This window comes from Acomys russatus, chromosome 10, assembly GCF_903995435.1.
Source record: "Acomys russatus chromosome 10, mAcoRus1.1, whole genome shotgun sequence".
Classification (NCBI taxonomy): Eukaryota; Metazoa; Chordata; class Mammalia; order Rodentia; family Muridae; genus Acomys; species Acomys russatus.
In genome coordinates, this window is record NC_067146.1 from 50,725,599 (window position 1) to 50,743,753 (window position 18,155).

General features: G+C 42.6%; 1 protein-coding gene across 1 annotated transcript in view; it reads right to left on the reverse strand.

The window, feature by feature from the left end:
- Reln (reelin) overlaps window positions 1-18,155 on the reverse strand; it is a 448,260-nt gene that overhangs the window by 237,234 nt on the left and 192,871 nt on the right. Inside the window, exons 5-6 of the mRNA XM_051152119.1 lie at window positions 14,260-14,292; window positions 11,666-11,744 (exon numbers count right to left, since the gene is read on the reverse strand). Coding sequence (XP_051008076.1) covers window positions 11,666-11,744; window positions 14,260-14,292 — 112 coding nt within the window. The remainder of the gene's footprint in view (window positions 1-11,665; window positions 11,745-14,259; window positions 14,293-18,155) is intronic.

Here is an 18,155-nt window from a genome sequence, read left to right on the forward strand (position 1 = left end):
TTTGAGGAAAGTCACTGCATAGGTGATGGACTGACAGCCCAAATGAGTACGGCTGCTAATGAACCTCAAGTAAGATACAAGAATCACATAAATGGCTTCCAGCTTGCAGGCCAGATAAAGAGAAGCCTCAGCTGGGAAAGGCTCCTGCTGCCAAGCCTGGCTTTGATCTCTAGGATCCACGTGATGGAAGGAGAGGACCTGCTCGTGCGAGTTGTCCTTGACTCCACATGTAAGCCACAGTATGTGGCTCTACCCTCGCATGTAGATGTGTGAATGCGACTTTCACGTTTCTAATAGCTATACTACAAACCCAATAAACAGACCAGGCAGGGTAGATTGGTAGCAGGACATCTGCCTGGAAGTGCATGGTTCTAGACTCAATTCTCAGCATAGCAAAACCAGAAAACAAACAAAAGGAAAGCTCCAAATACTGAAACAAATAATTCAACTCTCAAGAAGTTTGATTGAACGTAATACATTCAAACGATATGTTTCACAATGGGAGGATCGGACATTTCCAGGGGGCCCATGGCACCACGGTGGAAGTCATGGAGCCTCCACAGACACTGGCCAGCACCAGCCAATCCCAGTTGGAGTCAATTAACAGGACGTTGTTGGTCCTGGAAGAGACTGCTTGGAAAGATCTGAGCCAATCAGCTGCTAATGTGACCATTTATGGCCTAATGCCTCTGGACTGTAACTTGGGCGACTGGCCATTCAGCCCCAGCTTATCAGTTTACAGCCCCTGTGATTGCTCCTTAGCCCACTCCATCAAATTAGAAGATAGCACATCCTGCAGTCCTCTAGTTCCCTATAAAAAAAAGGCCTGTGTGCCTTTGGCCAGGGTCCTCACCATTTTATATGAACAGTCAACCCCTGCATACTGGCTATTTCTGCAGAACAAATGCTCTTTGCTTTTATGTACTATTTGAGTCTGGCATCTTCCTTCAGCAATTCTCAGACCCTTACAATATGCATAGTTGATAGCCTTTTTTTTCATAGTAGCCCTCAAGTTGGGATTTATATGTTAATTCAGAGTAGCCATATTTCAAACACTCAAGAGTCATATGTTGAGTGCCTACCGCACTGGGGGATCACAAGCTGAGGGGATGATTGTACTCGGAAAATGAGGCTCTCTAGCTACAGTGACAACTGGAGATGGCAAGCCAGACTCCCAACATGACAGCAGAGGATCCGATTGAAATCAGAAGAGTATATATTTTTAGGGGTGGGTAGGGGGACAAAAAGAAGAGGTCCAAAACTTATCCCTGGGAAGCATTCTAGCTGTGCTGAGTTGGCTTCTGAGTTTGGACTGTCATCCTGGCCCTTCAGCCTAACTTCTCTCAACCCCATCTCCTTCAATGTGTTACTGGCAGTGAGCTTGTTTCTGTAGTTGTTGCTAAGCAACCCATGCAGCCCGTCAATGTGCAGCCCCCGAGAGTGAGCGGACCACATGACCTTTCTAGCAGTTCTTTTCCATCACGATGACTAAACAGTGTACAACTACATGTGTGAAGCCTTGTATCACGACGACGAGAAAAGCCAGCGGTTCATGGTGAGGGAACATTTCTGAGGGAAACTGCATGGAACAGTACAAAGGAAGCTTTGAGTTTTCATTTCTGAAGGACAAAGTGGATTTTAAAACTCTAGACATGAAAATAACCATGTAAACTTGAAGGGATAATTCCTGGTTGACTAAGGGTTTCAAAAACCATTCCTAAGTGTTTCACGTTCTTTTCTCCTAGCCTCTTTCCTCAAAAAAAAAAAAAAAAAAAAAAAAAAAAAAAGAACCACTGGATGTGTGAAATTTTATTCTTCTTTTGTGGAAGAGGTCAGCAAGTTTCCAAGAACTGGGGTTAAATTTGATGATGAGTAGCCCAATTTTATGGAGGCCCAGAAAGGGAAAATAAAAGGTGCTGTTTGCTGTGACATTTGAGTCTATGGCCTTGTAAGTGGGCTTCTTCCTCTGAACTCCTTCAGAGGAAAATGATGGGCTTTGTAGAATTGGGCAGAATAGTCTTTCACATGTGTGGGAAGGAGGAAATTTTACATAATCCCAGTTAAACAGGCTTTTGTTTCTCAATTTAAAAAGGAATGTGACCTCCCAGGCTAAGGATTAGAAAGAATTCTCTCTTCCTATTGGCAAAGCTATGGAATGTTTCTCTAATCTGAGACCTTTCCTTTCTCCTGTTTCCACAGCTGGAAAGAGATGTACAAAAGAATTTAATAGACATCATGATGCGTTATATGAACTGTTCACATCAAAATATACAAACAACATGATTGAAATGCATTTTAATGGAGGTGCATGTAGTTTCCAATGATGATGTGATACTGGAGTTTATTAAACCCTCTCAGGCCTATTGATTGCATGCTCAGGTTCCACAGGAGCCTCCTCTCTTACAGGAGTCCAAAGACCCGCAGCATCACCGCATCTCATCACCTCCTCCTCTGACAAACAGTAAACCAGGACTAGAATCTAGGTCGCCACAGCCGACCTGAACACAGCAGTAAGATGCTGCAAAGAACGCGTGTCACTTTTCCTGCCATAGCTTATTTTGAAATTCTGTAATGATTGTTCTTAAAATTAGTTTTTCATTTGTAAGATAGAGAGATTGACTTCAGTAATAAAATCCTATAAAAATAAGACAATGAAATGGATTTCACAGAAAAACATTGAGAGGTTTCACAGGGCTGGTTTGTGTAAGAATTAAGTTCGACGGCCTTTGGCTTCTGGGTCTCCTTAGATAACTAATCAAAACCTAGTTTATGTTTACACTTTCATTTCCTCCTCTCCTTTCCTATCAAAAGTATAAAAGTAAAGCTGAAGGCTATCCAACAAAACTACGAGGTTCAAACATGACCACTAAAGAGGAGGCTTTGATTGGGCTTTTGTTTTCACAGCAATCAACCCTATATCTCACCTCCTAAGCTATTTTCTCTTTCTTTCTTTCTTTCTTTCTTTCTTTCTTTCTTTCTTTCTTTTTTTTTTTTTTTTTTTTTTGCAAAACTACTATGTAGGTGTTTATGTCTTCATCTTGAAACAAATAGTTTTATATGATGTGCATTTGAGTAGAGAGCATACTTCTAAAGGTATAATTATGTCACTCTGATTTTTAAATTATTAGGCATGATGACACACTCAGCCACCCAGGAGAAACAGCAGTGCCATGTGGTCTGGAGACCCACACACTGCGGTGACTAGAAGGGCCTTTGGGACACAGGGAAGAGGGGGAGGATTAATGAGAAAATTGTGCCCTTCTACACAATTGCAGATTTATGAATGGTTGATGGTGACATCATCCTGATAACAATTAATAAATAATTGAAATATTATTTCCTCGAGTTGCCAAATGACATGAGTCATTCCTCTCTCAGGGCAGAAGGAAACCACCCAGCCTTTAGTCAGGCACTCCACCAAAATGAGCCAGTCACCTGGAAACTCACTGACCATTAGAGTCTCATTTGAGATCCGTAGCCTTTGTCACTAAGGCCTAGGTCATCACATTATCTATCCATAATTTATTACTTCTGGAGAGGCCAAGGCCAGACTCAGCCCCACAAAGAAGCAGACTAGTCTACTCACCAGCACTTTTATACAGAGATGTTAAAACAATCTTAATATGTGTTTTGTTCATATAAAGTTCTTTAAGACTGGAAAGAGCAAAGGAAATTATTCTTATAATCCTTTGATGCAGGGAACATGTGTCTCTGCCTCTGTGTAGACCACACTGTGTGCGGACGGAAGCCGATGCGTGATTTCAAAAGTAAATGAGATTCTACAGGCCATCTGCTGCTGAGCGATCGCTGAGCTCTTCAGAGACCCCAGTGCTTCCTGGGCCTTCCCATCAAGCTCCTATAACCATTGGCCAAAGCTTACTTTATTTTAATTTTTTTTTTTTGAGGCAAGTTCTTGCTGTGTATCTTTCATGGGCCTAATACTCATTATTGTAGGTCAGGCTAGACTGGCCTTGAACTCATGGCAATCCTCTCGTCTCAGCCTTGCAAGCGCTAGAAATACAGGCATGTGCACCACATACCATTTTTTTTTTTTTATATAACAAAGAGATGTTTAGTACCAAAGAGCATATAGCAATTTATTTGGGGGTTATTTATGCAATCATTTTAAAGAAATGTAAAAAATCAAGCTTTTAAAAGTAAATTTCAGAAAGAAAAACACAGTTCATTTTGTAACTGTAGAATGGTTTTAGAAAGGCATCAAGGAACATTTACTCTATGAGAATAATCTCACCTTCGACTATGTCATGTCTTTTTTTTTTTCCTAAGGAGCTAACATGCCTTAAAGGTGAAAATGACAAACTCCATTTATAGCTCATTCTTTCTCATTACTTCTCACTCTGGAAGGTAAGAAAAGTCTTCTGATTTCACTAGGGAGTTGAAAAATCTGATCTCTTCTTCATTAACGGGCACAGTGACAAATAGGTTAAAAATAACCCCTCTAAAATCCTACTACTGCACACTGTAGTCTCATCTCCTACTATGGCAAAGTCTATGACACATTGCTTGAAGAAATATTTTCTCACTTGCTTCAAATGTACTTGACATTTAATTCCATTGAGTGAGTTCTTGCTTCTGACATCTCAAACATAGATTAAAGAAGGAAGTAATAAGTCTCCAGATTTATACCTTATGGCATTAGTGGGATACCTCGTGGTTAACCTTTCTATTGTAGATAAAGACTGTCCTTAGGTCAATTACATCATGGTGGGAAACAATAAGAGGAAGGGATTAAATGCAAAAGAAGAGACAGAAGTTTTGTAATAAAAGGAAAAGGTTATTAATGAAAGAGATTGGAGACTAAGCAATGGTAGGAAGAAATCAAGAGGGAGGAAATAACAGGAAAACATGCAAAAGACCCATCTAAGATCAGGAACACTGTACTAAAGCTTCCAAAAATAAAATTATAATTCTCCAGCACTAAAATACAGTGGCATTCTGGCAAGGGTGCCTCAATGTAGAATACATGTTCCTCCCTTTCCTCATCTGTTTGTCCATGATCTCTAAGTTACCTATTCTGTAAAAACTACGTACAGAGTTTATTCTGCCCAGCAGGCACTGCTGTGTTTTTGACCGCATTGCTATTGGGACTGCTGGACATGGAGCAAATTCTATCAGGCAAACCTGAATAAGGTAATTTCACCCAATTTCTTTCATTGTTCTTTTTCCTGATTATCTTCAAACTCCACTTATATTGTAGTTCTCACTCCTGGTCACTGAATGGCAGAGGCCCCTTGTTTTGTTAGGAAGGGTGGGGCCTCCCAAATGCTGGTGAACAGCACCCTGTTACAACTACGTACTGGCCTTTCTCTGTGTCGGCTAAGTGCCCAGAGAGGCAGCTTTCACTAGGATGACTCACCTCGCCCTAACACCTCGGTGGTTTTATACTCTTTATTCAGACACTGATTTTCTCAGTGGAAAAGTACTATAATATACCAAATCATCATTTTTTTTGTTCTGATATTAATATTTTCAGCAAATTAGTAGTTTCAAGGGTTTGCAGACATAGCCATCTATGATCTTTTAGCTGCAAACGAGGATTTTTCCGCATCGTCGCTAGCTGACAGAGGCTTTCACACATGCTTGGGTCTGAGACAACCTTATGTGTTTCTTCTAGCCGACCCACCCCTGTGGGCATCACAACACACCCAGCAAAGAGGCTTCTTTGGTGGAGCAGCTCCCGATCCTGTCTGGGCTGCGGGACACAATTTGCTATAATCACTGTTCTGTTGCTGTGCTGGAGGGGAAACATCTGGCGGTCTCTTGTTGCCATCTATCATCATGGTCTTTAGAAGCCCCATGCTTCCCACTACAGCATCCAGGGTACCACAGCCTGGGATGCCTTCTGCAGTCTGTAGAAAACAAGCATTTCAGGGACAACCTCAGCAGAACAAAGATTCCTCCTTGTCTGTATAATTGCCTGGAGGAAAAGAGACCCTTCTAATCCAACGTAATCATATTTAAGACTGCATTTATTTTTTGTCTCTCCCCTCCTCCCTTGCTCCTTCCTCTGTTTTCTCTTACTGTAAATTAGAATACACTTTATTTATTACTTCTCCTTTTGATCTCTTCTGTTATTTTATTTCTGGTTATCGCGTGTAGTAGTGCATGCCGCCGTGCGAGTGTGGACGTCAGAAGACAAGTCTGTGCAGTCAATCTTCCACCTGTAGGTGGGTTCCAGGGACAAAGTGAGGGTTACAAGGCTTGCATGGTGACCACTGTTACCTGCTGAGCCAGCTTGCCAACCTCTGATGATTTTTTTAATTGGGATAAATTTATACCACTGAAATACATATATTTCTATTTTAACACATATGCACATCTCTGCCACATATACTTTCTTCAGATCATCATTGCTTCGTGACAACAATGTCACATTAGTTTAATTCATAAGAAAAAAACTCTGTGATTGTCAAGGTGAACTCGCAGTTACATTACTGTAGTTAGATGTTAATGATGAAGCATACTGGGGTTTTCTGGAGTTACAGAAATTCTAAAGACGCGAGCTTTACCTCTGAGCTAATCAACTGCCTTCACACCTGTGGCTTCTAGTCTTCCCCCAAGTTTATGGAATTTCTACCCTTTTGTCTGGGTGGGGCTTGGAGGAGGGTCGGTCCTGCATGGCAAAGGCATTGTGGGTCCCTCTGTCAGCAGCAGTGCAGCTGTACTGGGTGCACTTGCTGATGGGGAGCTTGCTGTCCCCAGCACCAATGAGCTCCTTTTGCTTCATCTGTACTCCCTGTCACCCCCCCCCCATTCCCCCACCTCTGGGTTCAGTGACACTTGTGCATTGTTGAGGATGTGGCTGTCATTCAGAGGTAGGCCTGCATGTGGCCCACTGTCCAGGAGAAGCGGGAGTTAGTCTCTCTCAAGGCTGAACCACGGGTCTATCTGCTGGTTTGCGCTCTTCATCGCCGACTAAACTCTCAAACAAACAAACAAACAAACAAACAAACAAACAAATGGATGGGGGAGAGGGGAAATAAAGGGCCCTGAGAGAGTCTTGGGGCAAAGAATCAATGCACCCCAGGGGGGCAGAAGAACAACAGGGCACATCAGCACAGCTGAGCACAGGAAGGTGTCTTAGAGAAACATACACACCCCCCTTTCCTGAGCGAGGAGCAAGGAGCAGTTTTCCAAGCCCTTATGCAGGGACCCCGAAGCAGCAACTGCCCAGGAGGCATCAAGAGCAGAGGTGATGGTGGAGGACTTGGTGTGCATATGCAGAAGCACGTCTGGGCATCTGAGGGTCATTCCCCCCTTATTGGGCATCTGAGGGCCATCCCCCCCTTATCGGGCATCTGAGGGTCATCCCCCCCTTACTGGGCATCTGAAGGTCATCCCCCCTTATCGGGCATCTGAGGGTCACCCCTCCCCCTTATCACCTGCCGTGGCACTTCTACGACTCCTGAAACTTAGCCAAAATCTAGACAGATGGGAGAGGGCAAACCAGAACAGAATAAAATTAAGGTTTAATGGGCAAAGATTAAAAAAAAAATTAGTTAAGCGGGCTTACATAAGAATAAAAAAGTTTTACCTTTCTGATATCTAGGTTTGCGAATGGAATTCATAGCTACACACACTGTGTTTGTGTATGTAATTTCTAGACGGGCAGAGAGGCTGATGCCATAGTCAGCAACTCCAGCGGAAGAGAAGAGAATTCTAATATGGAAGGAAAGTCTTCTTGCTGTTTATATTCTTTTATTCGTTGATTCTCTCACCAAACAAAACGATCAGTTTTTAATTCAATTCAAATCTTTAAACTGTTCAGTACATAGTTCATTCACTATTATGTTCATGAACAAAATGTTCCTTAATTCTACACTATTGCCATAAAAACCTTGGCAGATCCACATCACTACTCTTTTATTTATAATAATAGGAATATCATGTTTTATTCTATGTATTTCATAAGACAACGAATAAGATAGTAAGAAACTACATGAAGTAGAATGAAAATGGACATAAGAAGAAATTAATAGGAGCAAATAAGTGAATGAAGTTTAAAATGGATTTAAAATTAAGCAGCTGCAACTGTGGTTTCTTTATTTCTCCCTTTTTGATTGTCCATATAAATAATAAAGCTATAACTATGATTTATTTCTGAATTTTTGGTTGTTGATAGGACTTATACACTGAACAATGTTCGTGAAGCTTCTAGAACCATGTAGGAGAAAATACATAAGTATCACATCTATCTTTTCAGGCAGATTATTTGGTGAGCTGTTTAGTTGTGCAACACCCAGCACTTTGCTCCTCTCTGGTGGTGCGTGGCATGAGTACAGCAACACATGCAGAGGTGGCAGGGGAGACAATCCTTCACATACTGTCGCCAGGCTTCTAGCAGGCTTTCGATTATTTTTGTGAAGTAAAGAGACTCAAAGACAATATTATAAAGGACAAAGTTTGTGCACCGAGAAAACAGATTTTAGAAGAGCAAAAGCTATCCAGAAGGGTTCAAATCACGGTAAGGCTTTGCCACTTTCTTAAATCTATTAAACAGGGCACTGGAGATGTGGCTCAGTGGATAAAGCACTTGTCAAGCAGGCATGAGGACCTGAGTTCAAAACCCCAGCACTCAAGTAAAGCGGGGTACAGTGGTGTATGCCTGCAATCCTGGTGCTCTACAGCAAGAGATGGGGAAACAGGAAAATCCACTGAAGCTCACAGGCTAGATACCCTGGTACACTGAGAACAACAAAGAGACCTGTCTAAAGCAAGCTGGCCAACATTCAAGGTTGTCTTCACACTCACACACATATATACCCCCATTACACGTGTATACACGTGTACATACATACTTGCACATGTACATACATGCACATATAAGTGCATACACACATACTACTAAGCCAGAAAATGTGCTTGTATTGGGTATTCTGCATTTTTAGAGTGAGCTTATGTTATGTTTAAGGGGCCCAGTCACCTGATAATGCTCTTTGCCCTCTGCTGCAAGTCTGCTACCACCCTATTTTCATTTCATTCATAGGGAATGCTATGCAGGTATATTTAATTTGATGCTTGTTTTTCATGCTAATGTGATAAGTAAGACTGAAGGACTCAGATTAATTATTTTTAACATTTGTGTCTGGGCTTAGAAGAAACACAGACCAGTGTATAAATACCATCACAGGAAGTCAGGAAGGAATGTGAGGGAGGGAGAAGAACATGGCGAATGGATAGAACAAGGGAAAAAGAAGGAGAGAGAAAGAGAGAGAGAGAGAGAGAGAGAGAGAGAGAGAGAGAGAGAGAGGCAAGAAGAAAGGAAGGAGGGGAGGAAAAAGAGAGGAAAGAAGGGAGAGACGTGAATTGGGAGAGACGTAGACTTTTCTGGACACCTGTCATGTGTAGGCATGGTAGCAGCCCTTTCCACACTCTCTCACTTCTCAATGCCTCATTTTTGCTGCAAGCAATGGGGGGGGGGGGCGGGTCATAGAAAGAAGGGAGCTCTTTATTTTCCTTAGGGTGCCCAGTTAGCAAGCCATGTGTTCAGAAGTGAAACCAGACTGGCTTGATCTCAGGGACTGGGCCATTTCTAGTTTAATAAAATGCCTTCTCAAATAGGAGTGCAATAGTCTATGCATTTTTTTGAAGGGGGGAAAAAGAAAAAAAAAAGGAAGGAAGGAATGAGCGAGTGAATAAATGAAGTGAAACGGGTTGTGACCGCCAAGGAGACGTGAGCTCACTGGGAAACACGTGGTGTGAAGTGCATGGTTCTGTGAGTTTAAAAAAAGGAAGTGTCAAAAAGAGTAGAAAAATCATAGCTTAAATAAAAGAGACATAAAATCCATAATTTTGGCGAGGAAAGATCATACCCAATCAATCATGAAAATGGTTGAAGCAAAATCAATCACATTTCATTGATTTAAAAAAACCAACACATTTTGAATCACATAAAAGTCATATTCTGTATTTGTCAAGAAAACTGAAGATGATGAGTTGACTTGGCAGAAAAGCTTTCCTTGAAATAAGCAAATCAATTGCTAACATCTATGTCAATGGAATACAAAGATACGGATATCAAAAGAAAAGCAAGACATTTTCTTGGTCAGACATGGTACTGAAAATGTCCTATCTTTGCCTTTTTAAAAAATTTCAAGACACTTATATTTGGATTTTCCTGGAGAAGAGCACTGTTGCGTCACGGTTTTCTCAAATAATACGTAGGAGACTGAGTTAGTAGTGTCTTATTCTGTTTCGCAGTATTTACACTCATATCTCTCTCTAGAGAAGACCTAAGAGTCCCCTCCATGCCATGGTGGCCCCACACTCCATTGTCACCTTCAGCTTTCAACCTGAGGGTCACTTTCTCCAAGAAGATCCTGCTGGGAGCATCATGCCTCTTCCTGGTCTTACACTGTTACATTTGAGGGTCTCTGCCCAAGATTCACAACTCCTGAATGGTGTGTCTCTAAATCACTACTGAACTATTAGCTACATGAGAGAAACGCAACTATAAAAAATATCCACTTAAATAATTACTATTAGATATTTGTGTGAGTATGGATCACTGATTGTGCCATTGGAATTCAAAACATTTGTAAAAACAGTAGAAAGTAAAGACAAGGCAGAGTGACCTCATATGCTGACACTCATGGGTAGCAGTGTCATTCACTTTCTGACCTTGGGTTTTCATTTTAGGTTCAAAGTTTGGCCTTTTTTGAACTGCTCTTTATCCATGCAATTGTAGGCTGCATTACAGAAAGCGACATATTCATAAACTCTTCCAAATAGGCTGACAGATGTAACACGCTGCCAACAAATTAAGATATCAAACTATATAGAAAAGTTCCTATAGACTGAGTCCAAGTTTGTTATTTCTTTGTCCTCAAAATCCAATGGAATTTACACCTAAAAGCCTTCTAAAGAAAGAGCGGAGTATAAATAGTGAGGAGAGCTAATATGAGAAATTATTTCTAGTTGTGATGAAGGCATTTGTCACTTCAGATGAGACATTTCCCCCTTTCCCCTCAGCATTAATTATTGGATGCATCATAGCATGATGTGTTAGACATATGCTGGCTAACCTTGTCAACTTGACATACATAGGAAGAGGGAATCTTAGTCAAAGAACTGCCTCCATTAGAATGACCTGGGGGCCACTTTTGATTACTAATTGATGTACAAGAGCCCTGCCCACTGTTGGCAGTACCATCCCCTAGGCAAGACACCTCATTACGTGAGGCGGCTGAACATGAACCTGGATGCAAGCCTGTAAGCTGTGCCCTTCTATGGTCTCTGCTTCAGGTCCCGCCTCCAGATTCCTTCCCTGAGTTCCCTCAGTGATGAACCTGGAAGTGTAAGCTTAAATAAACTCTTTCTTCCTCCAAATTGCTATCGATCAGGGTGTTTATCACAGCAACAGAAAAGTGAACTAGAATAATATATGAAAATCTCATAAAACTAAGATACAGCCAGCCTCGCTCAGGAATTGGAAGAACACCTATAATTCTATTTTAAGGACAAAACAAAATAAGCGTTGTTTTTGGTATACAAGTCTAGTCCATAGTAAACCATTCTCACAGATATATTAGTTCTCAAGAGCAGTTGAATTTTCGGTAATTGATCCTTCAGGGAGAAAAAGTTTTCATTGAACAATGTCAGCATCATTTCAGAACTCAAAATTCAACACATTCCTGTAACTTACCATATATTGGGATTTAATTCCAGCTGGTGGTAGGAGTCAAAGTCATCTCGTAGGATCACACTGTCACTGTGTATTTCAGCTAAGAGAGAGAGAGAGTCCTTAGAGAGGAATAACACGACAGAGAAGGATTTAGCTGTGAGTGTCAGCATGCTTCATCGATGGAGACCACTCGTAATTCAAGTTAAAACTGTCTTTTAAATAAGCAGCTGATTGTAACTGCTCCGTCTGTTGGTGCTGAGGGTGAAGGCTTTGCTGCTTAGACTTCTTGAAGTCTGAAACCCAGAGCCTCCGAAGAGAAACTATTGAATGGTCACAAGCAGGAGAGCCAAAGTGAAGACAGGCCACACAGAGCTTGTCACTTATTCCTGACCCACGTTTACCATGTCTACCAAGACACAGTCTGGGCAAACCCAACTCTGCTCACTAAAGCGTGGGACAACAGGATAGTCTGGCTATTTACCATAGCCCCAACAGCCGCCATTTACTCTTCTGACCCATCGTCTCTTGTCTTTCCTGTCAACCCTACTACTCTGGCCTGATTTGTTTTTAGAATTTCCCACCTTTACTCATTATTCATCTAGTGCACCCTGAATTGCTAACTCTGTTTTCCCTCAGAATTGCATGGGAAACAGGACCTGTACCTACAACTAATGTTTATGTATAACTGTAGAGCCAATTTAAAAGTCAGGGGAACACTAGGGTGCCAGCCATGGTGGTAACTTCAGTATCACTACCTTGCACCTGTATTCAACACCCATTTTTAAGCATTAGTATTTTGGGCATGCCAAAGAACAGCTTCAAACACTGGAGAGTGCCCCGCCCACCTACTCTGAATAGAGGGTCAGCAAAGACAAGTGCGATTTCATGGCCAGCTACAATGTAAGTGGGCTCAGCGTGTGAAAAGAGACATTAATTACTGCTTTATCAACATTCCCACAAGCTTTTTGAGGCTTGCCCAGGAAGTGTTGGGTAATAGGAATCTTCTGGGGCTTTTCCTTATGGTGTTGTTTGATCTAGTTGGTTTTCAGAAAAATTAAAATCGTGTCACTTGACTAACAGAAGCCATCAACAATCTTTTATATTTTTCAAAGTTGATTATTTTCTGCTTTTAAGGGGTTCAGTCACACAATTCTCTGAACTCACTGGGTAATTATAAAATCTCTTCCAAATATCAGGGAGGGTGGTTTCAAATTCTCTTTGGTGACATCCCACCTATGGCAGTCCACTCCCCCTGAATGCCAGGTATGCCAGCAGGCAAGCATATAATGAACCATGGAAAGCAGCGAATCGGCGTGCACTCAGGAGCACTGGCTGCTCCCCAGTGAGGCCTGAGGTGTGAGGACAGGGAGAGCGTGGCTGTGCACTGGAGAGAACTCAGTGATGGACTCTGAGCATGGGCGGGGAGCAGGGGGCACGATTTAATGATTCCTCTGAGCACTTGGATGCAGTGTCTGACACGCCTACAGGGTACAGCTCTCTCAGGTCACAGCTTGGCCAGGACTCCGCTGTACCACTGCGGGTCACCAGCCTGTCGTGGCTGCCAGAAGGCACGCTTCTAAGCCGCTATGTTCATCTGGCAAGAGGAGCCCCAAGCTGTAGCATTACATAAAAGCAAAGCTTCTCGAGGCAGATTTTTCCAAAGAGAAAAATAAATTAATTGGGTTTGTAGGTTGAAAGGAAAAGCCCAAGAGACACATAATGGACCTATCTGAGGCCCAGAGTAAGAGATGCCTGGAAGGACTGGGACCAGCTACAATGATCCCTTCCACTCTTACTAAATTACAGAGGGTAGGAAGTTGCTTTTTAAAATAAGTCTTTACTGACACAACATGACACATTTAACTCTTAATGGTTACTTGCTTTCTGGAGATAACCCCTTCAGTGGATAAACACATTTTTGTATTTACGTATCACCAGACACTACCATACTTTTACTGTAGAGTTTGAAATTTCACTTTATTAACATACCAACCCAGTGACGTAGATACTGTTCTTGATTCTATTTTACATGTGGTCACAGACAGGTTACTTATCAGTGTCTAGCAAGTCGTGAAGGTGAGATAAATGTAGGCGGTTTGCCTTTGGAATCTGTGCTTTTAACAATTCTATAACCCCACCTTGAATAGCTGGGGCCACAGAGTACACAGTACTGCTAGGAAATCATGGGTGTCTTTTTAAAAAGCAAGGAATCACTTAATAGCCTCCTTTTAATGTCAGAAGACATGATTGAATAGTTTCTCTTTTTCAACCCAAGAATCAGAGCAGAAATCTTATGTTTAAAATGACCCAAGTTTATGTACACCCATGGCTTCTGCCTCTGCACTCTAACATGATGGCAGGAGAAACTTCTTTGGACCCTCGACCATAAAGTGACACTGACAGCATTCTAAGACTCAGGGCAGTGACATACACGACTCCCGAAGGCAGCGCAGGAGCTTCCCCTTGGAGTGTCTGTTCAGTGACACCCAGGCAGCTAAGGGTCTCCACCTCCACAGCACAGGCTCACAACGCTGAAAGGGGAGCTGAGGGGGGGGGGGAGTGCTGGGAGGGTGACCAGGTCCTAAGCTGATGGCCTCAGACTCTTAAACACTTACCGAGGTGAAAGTAAGCTGTGGCTTCCGTGGGAGCTGGAACAAAAGAAGAACAGAGAAGGATGGTGACTAAAATGTGCGACAAAAGCAACATCCAGCGACAAGGAGTCACAAATGCAGCTACAGGACTTAGCTGGCATGCAATAAGTCACACAGCTGGGGACTTTTTATTCTGCAGGATTAAGAAAAAAAAAAAAAAAAAGCCAACAAGCATCCTGAAATAAGATGGCCAACTCATTGCTCATTATATTTAAAAGTTATGGATCCCCCTACACTGATCAGAGAGCCCCTTGTATACAGGATGGTCATCCATTTTATAGGCTTTGTGCCGTGTAAGCTCAAAATATAAATGCAGTGTGACAGCTGATGAATATGCCAAGAGCTCACCCATCTCATAAAGTGTGCTGTTTTGGCCATTAGGGTAATGAGAAAAAAGCCCATTCTGTTCTCTACCCCCTGACCCCCAACAGAGGTCACACTGTCAGGTGGGCACAATTGTAGTGGAGTGCACTGTGTTCAGACGGTGCAGGGGTGAGGCTGCGGGGAGAAGAGAAGGAGCCTAAGGCTAGGCTAACTAAGGAATGGGAAGTACTTGAGAGGTTTATGGAGAAGACACTCTCCCTGAGGAGTTACTAGCATAGGGAGACAGGCAGCGATAAAGGAGGATAGACAAGGGCTCGTGGAGGAACCCACATTCAGCAGGCCTTGATAACGATGTCAGGAAAAGGGCTAGGAAGAGAAGCCCTGGTGCACAAGATCATGGGACTGAAAGCTAAGGCCATTTGCGGGATTGATCATGGATATGAGTGAGGGAGGAAGGATGTATGTTCAAATGCGCATGTGGAGGAGCAGAGGGAGAAGCATGGGTACACAGGACACTGCCTGTGTCACACTGCGGACAGTCAGGTTCTCCCTGCCCCATGATGCTCTCCAAATCTGAGGAAATGCCAATTCACTACCTAAATGTGAGACACATACTCAAAAGCCTTTCCTAACTTTCAAAAAGGAATTTCAGCCAGATATGAACAATCAGTTTCTCCCTCAATGGGCAGTAGCTCAGTTATAACAGAATGAACAGCATTTTGAGATGAGACTGGCGTGTATCAACATATTGCTCCAGATTAACATATCATGCATACTGGACATATATGTGTGGGTTTTAAAAGAGCAGATTCTATGGAGATACCGTCATCAGGTTTATTAAAGCCTTCTGTGGAACCCTTAAAAAACAGAAGGTAATATATTTCAAGATTTTGTGTTTTGTGTTGATGCTTATCAGTTAAGTTGTGAGGGCTCCACAGTGGCTCACTGAATTATTAACTCTGAGTGAGGATTTTCTTCAAACAAAAGGAATATGTGCCAAACAGCCAAGAATCAAAGACAGACTATGGCCCGTTGATGCAGGCTCCCGTGTGTCACACTGTGCACACACAGGCTGAGCAGGAAGCATCCAGGTAGTTGGTGACGTGAGAGAGTCTGGCTGGAGCCTGAGTTTGTCTCTGGTGTTCTGGAGGCAGTGTCTCCTTTTATAGTTCAAAGTGTCCTGGAGTTTCTGTGTGGCCCACGCTGGCCTCAGACTTAGAGCAGCCTTCCTTCCTCAAGTTTCAAATGTTGGGATTACAGGGACCGGGTTTGAAGTTAGAAACTTTAAAACTAGAAATGTACAGGGCTAGGAAGACAGCTCTGTGGGTAAAGAGCTTGTTGCACAAGCGTGGGGGGGGGGGTCTGCGTTGGGCTCCCCAGCAGGCATATAAAAAGCCAGGTGTGTGGTGCACATCGGTAATCCCATCAGCTAGTGCAGCTGAAACAGTGAGCTCCAGGCTCAGAGGAGACCTTATCTTAAAAAAATAAGGTGAATTCTGGCTTTTTGTTTCTGTGTTTGAGACATGATTTCTCTGTGTAGCCCTGGCTGTCCTGGAACTCACTCAATATACCAGGTTGGCCTTGATATCACAAAGATCTACCTGTCTTTGCCTCCGGAGTGATGGGATTAAAGGCATCTGAGAGGCTGCACTCAGCAGTGCCTCGAAACAGATTCTGAGACTTACAGCCAAACATAGGCAAAGCGTAGGGAATCTTATGGAAAGGTGGGAGGGGGTAGGGGGGGGGTGGGGGCAGAAAGGGCCTGGAGCTGACAGGACCTTCACAAGAAGGCCAGCAGTGCCAAGCAGGCCCAGAGAGGCCTGCTGAGACTGAAGCCTGAAGCGCCAGCCAAGGACCATGCACGGACTGGACCTAGGCCCTCTACACAGATGTGGCCAATGGGCAGCTGAGGCTTCATGTGGGTCCTCCAGGAAGGAGAGCGGGGAGGGGGGGCTGTCTCTGACATGGGCTCTCTTGCTAGCCTTTTGATTACTATCCCCTGGTGGGACTGCCTTGCCAGGCCACACGGGAGGAGGACAAGCTCAGTCCTGATAGGACTTGATAGAGCTGGGGTGAACCGGAAGGGGGAGCTTCCCTTTTCTGAGGAATAGGGGAGAGGGCCTGGGAGGTGAGGAGGGATGGGGCCAAGACCAGGACGTAAAGTGAATTAAAAAAAAGTGAAGAGCGATGAAGCTAGGCAACCACTCGTGGCCTCTGGCCTACACATACATGCACACGCACACGCACATGCACACGCACGCACGCACGCACGCACACACACACACAAAATAAACTAGAAATGTATAATGACTTTATACATTAGATTTCAACTTGTAAGTTCCGTTGTTATCTAAACTGTCTGCAAAACCTTAGAAAACAATCACAGCTTCTTTCTGTGACACTGATTTTCAACTCATGTAGCACCTCATGTACTTATATTAATAATGCTAGGTTGGCAAAAAAATGAAAGAATCCATTTGTACATAGTTTTGAAATACACATATTTGCATCAATGTTAGTTCAACTCTTTTAAAAAAAATGAAGAAATTTTGTCAATATGTGAACACAAAGGAAAATGAGCTTTTGGGGTACCCAATTCAGTTTTTGAAGAGTTTTAAGACATTAAGGTCAGGCAGGCATGTGATGCTACTTTTAACAGAAAATGTATAAAACCTTAAATGAGCGAGATATTCTAAAACTTAAATGTACTCCACATATAAAATATGTACCAGATTTTCAGTCTTGGCACAAGAAAAATAATGTAAAATGCCTTATTAATAATTTTATATTGCCTATATTATATTGAAATGTTTAATATTCTACATAATCTGTGTTAAATAGATAAGTTAACGATTTTGTTTTTGCTCACTACATCTGGCCAGTATAGGATTTAAAATTACATGTAGGGTTCACATATTTCCATTAGACAAGGCTGAAGCAGAGTCAGGAGGGAGCTCTGTACTGGGTATCCATCAGGGAATCCCTGACACGCAAAGAGTAGCAAAGAAAACTGAGCCACTCAATGCAGAATGAAAATAAAAATTTGGACATTTTTCATACTTTTTCAAAAAAATCTTGGGCCTACCAGAATCTCACACAAGCACAGTGGCCTAGGCATGCTTAGAGAACAAGACCGCACTTAGTCCCCTTTGGACAAGTGTGTTACTTTTCAATGGCTTATTTTAGAAGAAAGCCTTTAAGTCAACATGTGACTCCAAAACACTGTAACACTAATAGATTTCAGCCAACTGATTAAGCAAAGTTCTCAGTACAATGAAGACTTCGAGACAGTGAGAAAAATAACATGTCTGACATTGAGCTGTGCATTGGTATCACTGTGTGCTTAAGGGCATCTTTGAATCAGGTAAGCAATCACACACACACACACACACACACACACACACACACACACACCCTGATAGGTAATTCACACAAATATAGGCAGGCATTAGCTTACCAGAACTTTACCTCCTAAATCATTTTGGAATTCAAAGGCCCTAGGTAGTTTTGTCTCACGTATCTTTTCACCTAATTTG